Source organism: Canis lupus, chromosome 13 (genome assembly GCF_011100685.1).
Source record: "Canis lupus familiaris isolate Mischka breed German Shepherd chromosome 13, alternate assembly UU_Cfam_GSD_1.0, whole genome shotgun sequence".
NCBI lineage: Eukaryota > Metazoa > Chordata > Mammalia > Carnivora > Canidae > Canis > Canis lupus.
Window position 1 is genome coordinate 302,301 of NC_049234.1, and position 13,604 is coordinate 315,904.

Here is a 13,604-nt window from a genome sequence, read left to right on the forward strand (position 1 = left end):
TTTATTGATGTTAATATAATATTAATGCACTGGTTTGACTTATTAGCATATGTTAACTCATTTTTCTCACACAACAAATCTTCGAAGTAGGTGTTCCTTTTTTTTTTTTTTTTGACATTGCCAAACATTTTATTTTATTTTATTTTATTTTTTTCCTGTTACTTCCTTTTTTTTTTTAAATTTATTTTTTATTGGTGTTCAATTTACTAACATACAGAATAACCCCCAGTGCCCGTCACCCATTCACTCCCACCCCCCGCCCTCCTCCCCTTCTACCACCCCTAGTTCGTTTCCCAGAGTTAGCAGTCTTTACGTTCTGTCTCCCTTTCTGATATTTCCCACACATTTCTTCTCTTCCCTTATATTCCCTTTCACTATTATTTATATTCCCCAAATGAGTGAGAACATATAATGTTTGTCCTTCTCCGACTGACTTACTTCACTCAGCATAATACCCTCCAGCGAAGTAGGTGTTCTTACAACTGTCATTTTACAGAAGAGAAAATTGAGACCCAGAGAGGTTCAATGACTTGTCCAAGGTCACACAACACTATGGTAGAATTGAGATGAAGGCCCAGGCCTTCTGCCTCAGAGCCTATATCTTTTTTTTTTTTTTTTTTTTTTATTTATGATAGAGAGAGAGAGAGAGAGAGGCAGAGACACAGGCAGAGGGAGAAGCAGGCTCCATGCACCGGGAGCCCGATGTGGGATTCGATCCCGGGTCTCCAGGATCGCGCCCCGGGCCAAAGGCAGGCGCTAAACCGCTGCGCCACCCAGGGATCCCTTTTTTTTTTTTTTTTTAATTTTTATTTATTTATGTCATTTTACAGAAGAGAAAATTGAGACCCAGAGAGGTTCAATGACTTGTCCAAGGTCACACAACACTATGGTAGAGTTGAGATGAAGGCCCAGGCCTTCTGCCTCAGAGCCTATATCTTAACCACTCTGTGCTACACAGACTTGACTGATGAGTTGGAGTTTCCTGGCTATTGGGGTAGGGGAAGGGGTTGGGCCATGGCAATAAGCCAGGAAAGGAATTATTTTTTAATTGACTTTTTTATTTCATTAAACAATAACAACAGCAGCAAAGAACTAGTCCAGATTCTCTCATAATGTTGTAACCTGTTAAGGAGACTTGACCCATCATTTGAAAACTGGAAGTGGAGGCCACCATGCAGCTAAGAACAGGATTTCGGAGGGATTTCGGAGGGATAGCCTTCGAAGCAGGCTAAGGCTCCTATGCTTCTAGCTGAGCTGAAAAATGCTGCTGGATCTGTGGATTGGAAGAGATAGGCAGTCGTCCTGAGTGATCAAAGCAGGAACCTTTATTGTAAAACTAGGAAGAGATTAGGCTCCGAAGCCAGGGTGCCCCTGAGTGGCAGACCTAGTTCTGGCTCTCACTGGCTGTGTGGACATGAACTTGGGCACAACGGTGGCTTTATATCCATGGGCAGTAAATTCCTACACCAGCCACAGCAGGAGGGAGAATGCTGAGGTTGCATTCTCAGGCCACCCCTGAGAGCCCCAGAGAGACTTGGAGAGGAGGGATCCTGTGAATTGAGAACCTGTCCACAAGATGACCAAAACCTACACATCCCAGGGTCTGCCATTTTTGCCACCCAGTGCGAGAGGACACTGAATCTAGGGGCTGAAAAACTCAGGTCTACCCGGAGCTTTCTGATGACTCATTGTAACCTGGGCAGGGCTGCTTTTAATTAACCTCTTGCTACCAGCTGTATCTGCCAGGCCTGGCAGTTGGAGCCTGAAGGCTCCTGTTCCTATGCTAATAGCCCCACCCCACCCAGGCCAGGCATGCATCAAGGCTCTCATAGTATTCCTAAGACCTTTTGTGAACCAGCCTGGGCAAAGTCTACACTTATTACAGCTCTTTGAGGCTTTGGTGTTAAGTGAGAGACAAGACTGACTTCAACAAAGGTTGGCTCTTTGTACCCAACAATTGTTCCTTTCTAGACCTCTAGTCAGCCCTGCCACTCCTTTGATCATTTATGCGTTCGTTAATAAGCATTTATACACATTTCTATCTTAAAGCAAAATCCAATTCTGCCAATGATGTGGTCTGCTGACTAGTGGTTCCTTCCCCAGAACACAAAGCCTTGACCCACTTGCAACCTGTCAGGCCTTGTGGAGGTGAGTGGAGGAGGCAGGACGACCTCCCCTGCATCATGGCACAGAGCTCAGTTGGTTGCACGGGACAGCTGGGTGTGAGGGCCTTGAAGTTCTTGGAAACCGCAATCACTCATCCATAAAGTTTGACAGATGGAGAATTTTTATTTTATCTCAGTCAAAATGTTTGGGATTCTTTTGCTTGAAAATAACAGAAATTTGATTTGAACTAGCTTTTGGGGATAGGGGAGATGGTATTATATGCCCTCATGGAAATAAGGAGGAGAGGAGTGAATGGCAGCCCCACTTTCTCTCCACCTCCTCCCTCTGCCTCAGGAGCAGAAGGCATGCAACCTGCCAGCCCCCCATATGTCCTTGCCCTTGGTTTAAGGCCCTTTCTCCTCAGTTCTCATTCCTGGATGCCAAGGAAGGACTCTCTGCAGACCAGTGGCATCCAGGAGGGGGCTGCCTCCTCCCAACACGTGAGCAGCTCCGACAGTTCCCATGCATTTGAGGTGAGAAGGAAGGACGATTTCTAGAAAAGGAGGTGGATGGTGCTGCACAGACAAAATGCTAAGTGTCTGTGCTGAGGGGCCCTAGACACCATTCATGCCTTTATTCTACAGATAAAGAAACAGGTCTAGAAGGGCTACCCAACTTACTTGAACTCCTCTCCCTTGTTCAGGTAGAGGTGAACTGGAGCACCTTCTTCCCTTCTCATCCAAATCTTCCCTTCTCCTCCAACGCACTTTCCGTGAGACGAACTTACAGTCTCCTGCTTCCGATTCTTTTACAACACATGGCCAAAACAAGCTGTAGTAATGAGCTGTCACTCCAAAACCCTCTTCAAGAGTTTTTGTAATTTCCCCATTTGACAGGTGAAGAAAGGGAAGTTTAGGGAAAATAAGTAATTCATACAATGTCACAGTAAGTGGTGAAGCAGAGCCTTCAGGCAGTCTGCTTCCAGGAGTCGCCCTCGTCCCCACTGTGCTGCCTGCTGCCAAGGCCTGCTTTCTCTACCTCACATCTCCTGTTCCCTTAATTAGTCTGCCAGGGTCCTGGTGAGAAGACAGGCAGGCACCAGGCTCGTCACCTGGGCCTTACACCAGTGGCTAACTGCTGTGCTGCTGGTTGCCTGGACTTGAGACTTCCTTCATTACCCAGGAGAGGGACATGCTGAGAGCTCCTCAGAGACAACCCCATGCCTGTGGGCCACTGGGCTCCAGCCATCTGGGAAAGGAAGAGAGCCTTCCAGGGTGCATAGCAAATGCAAATTAAAAACAGGATAATGATTTTCCACACTCATGACTGTCGGAAACTTAACATTGTGATAATCCTGAGTGCTGAGGTTTTTTGTGTGGGAATTGTTTCTCCTGTGCTCTGCTGGCGTGAACCACCTTGCAAGGCAGTTACGCCACATCTATTCAAACCAGGACCGAGCTCTAGTGAAACCACTGCACATGTGCTCGAGATGTGTTTGAGAATGTACATCTCAGCCTCATGAAAGTGAAAATTTGGTGACTGCTCAAGTGATGGCTTATGGGGAAATGGCTAAACACGAGGAAGACTCGTAGGACCAATCAATAAAGTGATTGAAAGGAATAAACTAGACCTAATGTATTTGATCAAATATAAGATATACAGTTGATTCTCATCATTCTCAGAATTATGTTCTGTAAAGTTATGGTGAATGCTGAATTTGCAAATACCGAACCATGGCTCCTAAGGGAAATACAGAATTAGGTTCCTATAAGCCTCTAGTGTCCACATTTTTGTCAACTGATAACATATAACCTTGTTCTATGTGTTTAAAGGCACTTTATTCAACATATATGTTGCTTCATTAACACTGAACTCACAGCCAATAGTACTATTATTTCTGCAGGCATGCAATTGATTTAACATACATTTTCCCTGTGAGGCGCCTCAGAGCCTGCTTGCACTTAGGAGCACTAGACACACTTCACAAGCGCCTCGTGTCAGCAAACACCAGCACTTCCGCGCTCTGCTTGGGGCCATGCTAAACAGCAAAATCACCAAAAAAAAAAAAAAAGAGCACCAAATTTTTTTAAATGTGGCACTAAATAGTGTTTGAAAAAGATACCTGTTTACCATCTGAGAGCTGCAACAAAGAGGCAGGGCTTCGCTTTATCCCACCTCCGCTTGCAATGTGCACGTCAGCAGATTCACATTTTTCATCACTGAGCATGCCGCTGAATGAGTGCGAAAGCACTCTGAGTATTGATTTCAGGATTACCAATAAATCTTAGTGAGTAGGCGAGTTCACAAATACGGAGTCTGTGAATAATTAAGATCAATTGTACATGGTTTCACATTTTAACATCTTTCAAATTGGGGTGCATCTTAGAGTCCCTGAAAGACAGTATATACATCAATACAGATAGCATCTGTGGTCAGCATTGAGTGGAAATCCAAGCTGACAATCAGCACATATAGAATGAGCCCACATATGTAAAATAAGACAATAAACCTCCATGCTTCCCTTTGCTACATATGGCTAACATATGGAGCAGTCCCCCAGGGCACTGTTCTAAGCACTTTACTATCTTAATTATTTTAACCTTTACAAAGCCCTTATGAGGTAGGTGCTATTTTTTAATCCCCATTTTATGCAAATGGAGGTTAAGAAAATTGCCTAGATCACAGAAATAGATTTTTTTTTCACACCAAAGTAAAACTGATTGATTGGATTTTAATCTATGAACTTTCCAAACATTGTATCTTAACAGGAATTAAAACACAAACAATTATAAACTCACAACAATCATTCTAAATTGTATTGTTAAGAATTTTAAAACTTTTACTCCTTTTATTTCCCACAGTATTTCTTACTTAGGAGTAATGAGACATGAACGTAAGGTATGTCATCAATTTCATCAATAGCTCAATTTTCCTAAGTGCTGGATTAATGAGATTGTTCTTAGCTTTTGAAAGCCTCTTTTATTTTGGCTTCATAAAAATATATTCCTGCATATGGACATCTTTTTTTTTATGAGAACACTTACATAACTTGTACTCTGTTTATAATGATGCTTGTTAATTTTAAATATGTTCAAGTTGAATTATTTGAATAAAGTAATAAACTAAGATGTAAAAAAATGAGAATTTTTATGAGCTCCAGATAGACTTATGCAAGAACTGATGTATCTGAAAGTCAAAGTACTTCAGAAACTAAATGCAGAAATATTTTAAATTGAAAAGACAGAAAGATTATGGAAACATGGAACTTAGACATGGATTTTTTACTCCAAAATATTCTGTGTGACACTTCGTGTATTAAAAGATTGCTCTGGGGATTTATGGTCCTAAAAAAACTGTTGACTCTTTACCATATCCTCATTTAACTAATAGCTTGTCCTCCACCGCCATTGCTGCTACTGAAAATCTACGCATTAGCCAATGCCCCCTCGGGTATCAGCAAACTTTCTGGGTCCCTAGTCGAGTATTATTATTATTTTTTTTTTAATTTTATTTATTTATTTATGATAGTCACAGAGAGAGAGAGAGAGAGAGAGAGAGAGGCAGAGAGGCAGAGGCACAGGCAGAGGGAGAAGCAGGCTCCAAGCACCGGGAGCCCGATGTGGGACTCGATCCTGGGTCTCCAGGATCGTGCCCTGGGCCAAAGGCAGGCGCTAAACCGCTGCGCCACCCAGGGATCCCCCTAGTCGAGTATTATTAATTGAACCATGAAATTTCTGTTTTTTGGTAGGTCATTTTTGACCCATTTTTATCAGCTATATCACATGTCAACCTAGTATCATTTCTCTTTAACTCTCTGTGGCCCTTGATCTATATATTGCTGATGGCATTTACCTAGAACTGACTGTCCAACCAGAGGCTCTAAGTCCCCTTGAGGGTAGGGACTGCAGTTTGTTTTCCTTTCAGTCCTGCTTTCTCCTTGACAGTAGGTTCTGAATAAATGTGGGTGGATGAAGTCAGAGAAGGCATCATCATTGCCTTAACTTGCTGTATCTTCCCTTTCAGTGGTCCACATGTGCAGCGTCCTGGAGCATAACTGTGCCCACTTCTGCATCAATACCCCCGGCTCATACGTCTGCAGGTGCAAACAAGGGTACATCCTCAACTCAGATCAGACGACTTGCAGAAGTAAGATTGCTTTGCTGATGTATCTGTACTGTCCTCCTCTGCCCTCACTCTCTGCTCTCTCAAGGGCCTCTTTTTTTTTTCTTTTTTCCATTTTGTTTTTTTTAATAATAAATTTATTTTTTATTGATGTTCAATTTGCCAACATACAGAATAACACCCAGTGCTCATCCCGTCAAGTGCCCCCCTCAGTGCCCACCACCCAGTCACTCCCACCTCCCGCCCTCCTCCCCTCCATCACCCCTAGTTTGTTTCCCAGAGTTAGGAGTCTTTATGTTCTGTCTCCCTTTCTGATATTTCCTACCCATTTCTTCTCCTTTCCCTTCTATTCCCTTTCACTATTATTTATATTCCCCAAATGAATGAGAACATATAATGTTTGTCCTTCTCCGATTGACTACATTTCACTCAGCATAATACCCTCCAGTTCCAACCACATCGAAGCAAATGGTGGGTATTTGTTGTTTCTAATGGCTGAGTAACATCCCATTGTATACATAAACCACATCTTCGTTATCCACTCATCTTTCGATGGACACCGAGGCTCCTTCCACAGTTTGCCTATTGTGGACATTGCTGCTAGAAACATCGGGGTGCAAGTGTCCCGGCCTTTCATTGCATCTGAATCTTTGGGGTAAATCCCCAACAGTGCAATTGCTGGGTGGTAGGGCAGGTCTATTTTTTACTCTTTGAGGAACCTCCCCACAGTTTTCCAGAGTGGCTGCACCAGTTCACATTCCCACCAACAGTGTAAGAGGGTTCCCTTTTCTCCGCATCCTCTCCAACATTTGTGGTTTCCTGCCTTGTTAATTTGCCCCATTCTTACTGGTGTGAGGTGGGATCTCATTGTGGTTTTGATTTGTATTTCCCTGATGGCAAGTGATGTGGAGCATTTTCTCATGTGCATGTTGGCCATGTCTATGTCTTCCTCTGTGAGATTTCTCTTCATGTCTTTTGCCCATTTCATGATTGGATTGTTTGTTTCTTTGGTGTTGAGTTTAATAAGTTCTTTATAGATCTTGGAAACTAGCCCTTTATCTGATAGGTCACTTGCAAATATCTTCTCCCATTCTGTAGGTTGTCTTTTAGTTTTGTTGACTGTATCCTTTGCTGTGCAAAAGCTTCTTATCTTGATGAAGTCCCAATAGTTCATTTTTGCTTTTGTTTCTTTTGCCTTCGTGGATGAATCTTGCAAGAAGTTACTGTGGCCAAGTTCAAAAAGGGTGTTGCCTGTGTTCTCCTCTAGGATTTTGATGGAATCTTGTCTCACATTTAGATCTTTCATCCATTTTGAGTTTATCTTTGTGTATGGTGAAAGAGAGTGGTCCAGTTTCATTCTTCTGCGTGTGGATGTCCAATTTTCCCAGCACCATTTATTGAAGAGGCTGTCTTTCTTCCAGTGGATAGTCTTTCCTCCTTTATCGAGTATTAGTTGACCATAAAGTTGAGGGTCCACTTCTGGATTCTCTATTCTGTTCCATTGATCTATGTGTCTGTTTTTGTCCAGTACCACACTGTCTTGATGACCACAGCTTTGTAGTACAACCTCAACTCTGGCATTGTGATGCCCCCAGATATGGTTTTCTTTTTTAAAATCCCCCTGGCTATTCGGGGTCTTTTCTGATTCCACACAAATCTTAAAATAATTTGTTCCAACTCTCTGAAGAAAGTCCATGGTATTTTGATAGGGATTGCATTAAACGTGTATATTGCCCTGGGTAACATTGACATTTTCATAATATTAATTCTGCCAATCCATGAGCATGGAATATTTTTCCATCTCTTTGTGTCTTCCTCAATTTCTTTCAGAAGTGTTCTATAGTTTTTAAGGTATAGATCCTTTACCTCTTTGGTTAGGTTTATTCCTAGGTATCTTATGCTTTTGGGTGCAATTGTAAATGGGATTGACTCCTTAATTTCTCTTTCTTCAGTCCCATTGTTAGTGTATAGAAATGCCACTGACTTCTGGGCATTGATTTTGTATCCTGCCACACTGCCAAATTGCTGTATGAGTTCTAGCAATCTTGGGGTGGAGGCTTTCGGGTTTTCTATGTAGAGTATCATGTCATTGGCGAAGAGGGAGAGTTTGACTTCCTCTTTGCCAATTTGAATGCCTTTAATGTCTTTTTGTTGTCTGATTGCTGAGGCTAGGACTTCCAGTACTATGTTGAATAGCAGTGGTGAGAGTGGACATCCCTGTCTTGTTCCTGATCTTAGAAGAAAGGCTCCCAGTGCCTTTGGGAATGATATTTGAGAATGATATTTGCTGTGGGCTTTTCGTAGATGGCTTTTAAGATGTTGACGAATGTTCCCTCTATCCCTACGCTCTGAAGAGTTTTGATCGGGAATGGATGCTGTATTTTGTCAAATGCTTTCTCTGCATCTATTGAGAGGTTCTTGGTTTTTCTCTTGCTGATATGATGAATCACATTGATTGTTTTACGAGTGTTGAACCAGCCTTGTATCCCGGGGATATCCTACCTGGTCATGGTGAATAATTTTCTTAAAGTACTGTTGGATCCTATTGGATAGTATCTTATTGAGAATTTTTGCATCCATGTTCATCAAGGATATTGGTCTATAATTCCTTTTTAGTGGGGTCTTTGTCTGGTTTTGGAATTAAGGTGATGCTGGCCTCATAGAACTAATTTGGAAGTACTCCATCTCTTTCTATCTTTCCAAACAGCTTTAGTAGAATAGATATGGTTTCTTCTTTAAACGTTTGATAGAATTCCCCTGGGAAGCCATCTGGCCCTGGACTCTTGTGTCTTGGGAGGTTTTTGATGACTGCTTCAATTTCCTCCCTTGTTATTGGCCTGTTCAGGTTTTCTATTTCTTCCCGTTCCAGTTTTGGTAATTTGTGGCTTTCCAGAAATGCGTCCATTTCTTCTAGATTGCCTAATGTATTGGCATTATATATATATATATATATACATATATATATATATACCTGTTCATAATATGTTTTTAAAATCGTTTGTATTTCCTTGGTATTGGTAGTGATCTCTCCTTTCTCATTTATGATTTTATTAATTTGAGTCTTCTCTCTCTTTTTTTTAATAAGGCTGGCTAATGGTTTATCTATCTTGTTAATTCTTTCAAAGAACCAACTCCTGGTTTTGTTGAGATGTTCCACAGTTCTTCTGGTCTCGATTTCGTTGAGTTCTGCTCGATTCTTTATTAACTCTCTTCTTCTCCTGAGTGTAGGATCTATTTTCTGATCTTCTTCTCCTGAGTGTAGGATCTATTTGCTGTTTTTGCTGGGTGTAAGGTTAGCTCTTGTATTTGAGTTCTTTCCAGTTTTTGGATGGATGCTTGTATTGTGATGTATTTCCCCCTTAGGACTGCTTTTGCTGCATCCCAAAGATTTTGAACGGTTTTATCTTCATTCTCATTAATTTCCATGAATCTTTTTAATTCTTCCTTAATTTCCTGGTTGACCCTTTCATCTTTTAGCAAGATGGTCCTTAACCTCCATGTGTTTGAGGTCCTTCCAAACTTCTTGTTGTGATTTAGTTCTAATTTCAAGGCAAATTGGTCTGAGAATATGCAGGGGACGATCCCAATCTTTTGGTATCGGTAAAGACCTGATTTGTGACCCAGTATGTGGTCTATTCTGGAGAAAGTTCCATGTGCACTTGAGAAGAATGTGTATTCAGTTGCTCTCAAGGGCCTCTTGAATTCATCTTTGGCCCCTCACCGAACCAAGTTAGCATCTCTCTAAGAAAAGAAAGGAGGCTTTATAAGATACTCATGTATTTTATGTTGGCCTCCAGGCCCCAACACCCTGCTATTGCAGTGCCTGGACCAGAGTCTGACACATAGTAGGCCAGAAGGAAGAGTTTGGAAGACCGTTGGAGGCACCTACTTAGAAGTTACCTTTGGGATTCATGAGCTGGTATCTTTTACTTCCAAGCTGTTCTTTACGGGGAACCACTGGAGAGCCTTTACATTCACTGTCTCTATTAACTGTACCCTGAGGAATGGTTTCTGAATTTTATTCTCTTCTCTGAAGCATTTACTTAGGGTGAGTTATTAACACTGGTTGGGAATGGTTATTCTAGTTCTGTTTTAGAAGTGTGTAGGGATCTAGTCGCTTTGGCAAGGACACTTATAGATCTCCTAAATAAAAAAGGTCAAAATATAAAATGCAGATAGGAGTCACATTCTCATTTTTTTACCAAGCCCCCAAAACAGACAACATACTGACATTTGAGCCAGCAAGAGGTAATCTGCCTCTCAGAGGAGAGAATTACCTCTACACTGAGTGTTGTGCCTATGTATATATATTTTTAAGTTGTAAGTAAACCCACACTATGTTAGCCCATAGACAACCAGGCTACCAAACCAGGCTTACTCCGGAGTTGAGGAACATCACCCCATATGGAAGCAAATAAAAGTCAGCTAATCTGACGCACAGTTTGTGCAATGCATAATTGTCATTATACCACATGGTAAGCAATTAAGCATTAATGGAAAGCACTTGCACAGATGGCTGTAATTAGTATCACATTTATAGAGCCAAACCACATTTTCCTGTTTTCTTCTCACTTCATTTTCAGGGTTGAGAGTAGTTGGATAGAGGCCTCCTATCCCCCCAAATTAGACAACATCTGCTTGACTCCTCCAGTTCTCTGGCCTGTGGAAGGACAAAGCCCTTGGACTCTGTGAATCTCCCATGCTCTGTGTTCTTTGGCTCCTCTCAGGATTCCAGATTTTTGAGGGCAGCCTGAATCATCCTCATCTTCTGCTTGAACCTCTGACCTTTCTTCAGTTTCCACAACAAAATTCATTCACAGAATACTCATGGGCTTAACAGAATTCACTGGAGAACTGGGGGAGCCCTAGCGAGGTCACTTCACACACTGCTCTGCAAACAACCTAGGCATCTTTTTTAGACCTCTCCCTACCTTCTTTGGGAGCTGTGCCTGTCCCCTCCCTGGGGAGCCTCTTTGGGAGCTCCCCTGCCCCATGGGGTTTCTCTGAAGCATATTCAGCCTTTAGGCACCCTGCTAATGGCCTTCTTGCCCTTCCCTTCTAAGAGCACAATAAATTCCTCCCCTTGTCTTCTGCCTAATAGTCTGCTGCAGTGAGGGCATCTGCTAACATCCACTTTCCATAGCCTGGCTTAGTCAACTCAGAGGAATTTTGAGACTAGCAAATAAAAAATCAAAAGTTCTCCGCTCAGTGTCATGAGCAAGACCTACCCCCACCAGGTTTTATCACTTCCTGCCTGGTCCCACTTCTGAGCCCCAAGCACACCCCCCGCCCCAGGCTCTCCCCCAGTATTGGTCTGGCCCGGGCTCCTTTCTGGGCAGGGCCAGGGGTGCAAAGAACGTGAAGCAGAAACTGCCCAGGCTTCAGACGGACTGACCAGGTGGAAAGGTGAGGTGGTCCAGGGCAGAGGTTCTCAAGCTCCATTAACTAAGAACCCCTCAGGAAGCTGATTGCCCCTAAGGTCTCACCCCCTAGAGATTCAGAGTTGACAGGTCTGGGGGTGGGGCCCAGGAGTCTGCATTTCCCATGAACTTCTTCTTTTTTAGGGGGAGAGGGAAGAGCTTCCAGTTAAGGGAGGAAGGAGGGGGCTAGAGCCAGGGCTCTGCCGTCCTGTCTCACCCAAACCTCCAGTCACCCGGAAACAGATCACCTGTGCTGTTAGCACCGGAGTTAGCTGAATTTGGTAGTCATGGGGAGCATTTCTCTCTCTCTCTCCCTCTCTCTCTCTCTCTCTCAGACAAAGGTGATTAACTCTTTGGTTTGCATGTCTACACTTGTGTGTGGGCCAGACTTCAATTTCAATCCCTACATTACTGCTGTGCCTGTCTCTTCCCCATCTGCTGATTTAAACTCCTTGACTCAACTTCCTCACCCACAGGATAGGAAAGCTGGTGACAAATTAACATCATCTATCCTATCAATACGTCCTGGTTAGCCTGTGGTTTCAGTCTAGTAGATGGTTAAAAGGTTGTGCCAAGGGAAGGCTGGGCCATTCCTCGACCTCTGTTTATGAGCTGCTTGCGGAGACCTGTGTCTGCCAACATCGAGAGAGACTCAGTGGCCCTGGAGAGGAGTGAGACACTGCTCTTTCCATCTTTGAGCATATAAAATGTGCCTGCACCATGCACACTACTGGAAATAAAAGAGTGAATAAAACAGCAGTGTTCATGCTTCTTGGAGCTCACATGCTTGCATGGGAGTAATTAAGATAAACAACCAGGGCAGCCTGGGTGGCTCAGCAGTTTAGCGCCGCCTTTAGCCCAGGGCCTGATCCTGGAGATCTGGGATTGAGTCCCACGTCAGGCTCCCTGCATGAAGCCTGCTTCTCCCTCTGCCTGTGTCTCTACCTCTCTGTCTCTGTCTCTCAGGAATAAATAAATAAAATCTTTAAAATATTTTTAAAAAATAAAATAAAAAATAAGTAAAATAAACAACCAATATAACTGCAACCATGCAATCAGTGATTGCACCAGAGTGATTGCAGCCCATGAACAACAGCTCAGTGTGCTGTACACAAGGTCAAGCCTAGCTAGAGTCAATTCACTGATGAAGTGTTCACTATGTATTAGGAGCTCTCCTAGTGCTTTATATGTGTTATTTCATTTAATTCTGAAAATGAGCTCTTAAAGTGGGTTTTATCATTCTTGTTTTACAGATAAGGAAAAATAAGGTATCTTCCAAAAAAGGTCAGACCACGTACTCAAGGTCATATGGCTAGTACTATGATCAAACCAGAATCCAAATCTTGTTAATATGTATGACTCCAAATTCCTAGCTCTTTTTTTTTTAAAAATTCCTAGCTCTGATGTGTGTGTGTGTGTGTGTGTGCATATGCAGGCACGCAGGCATACACACATACACACCCACACCCATATCCACCATTTTGTATTGGTTCCTATCTGTTTGGAGGGAAGAGGCAGACACAGCTAATTCAGAGATTCTTCAAGTGGAAATGGACCTTGGCTGTCAGACTTTTACTCCCTTCCCCATAAAACCCAAGAATCCTATTCCCTCCTGGTGTCCAAGATGGATGATGTTGTTTGTCCATTCTCCACCTGGTACATGACGTTGTTGCAAAACACCTCCATTCAACTTCCAGATAGCGTGGACCAAGCTGAAATCCTGCTTTCTATGATCCTCACCTTTGATACTATTTCTACCAGCTAAAGCTATATACCAGAAAGTATATTTTCTTTTCCAAATAGAGAAAAACCTTTGATTATTGAAGAGCATTATCTCCCCATCCCTCATTAATTTTCTCTTTTTCCAGGGAAGCATAGACACATCTTTAAGTAAGTGGGTTTGGGGTCTCTTCACTGTCCAAATAATGCTCTTCTGGACACTAGTTGGTCAGTGTC

At 42.7% G+C, this 13,604-nt stretch overlaps 1 protein-coding gene across 6 annotated transcripts in view; it reads left to right on the forward strand.

Annotated features, from left to right (window-relative positions):
* Positions 1 to 13,604, forward strand: part of MATN2 (matrilin 2) — a 146,203-nt gene that overhangs the window by 46,580 nt on the left and 86,019 nt on the right. For all 6 annotated transcript variants that reach the window (XM_038555136.1, XM_038555132.1, XM_038555134.1 and 3 more), the window contains exon 4: positions 6,130 to 6,252. In XM_038555136.1, the coding sequence (XP_038411064.1) occupies positions 6,130 to 6,252 (123 nt within the window). The remainder of the gene's footprint in view (positions 1 to 6,129; positions 6,253 to 13,604) is intronic.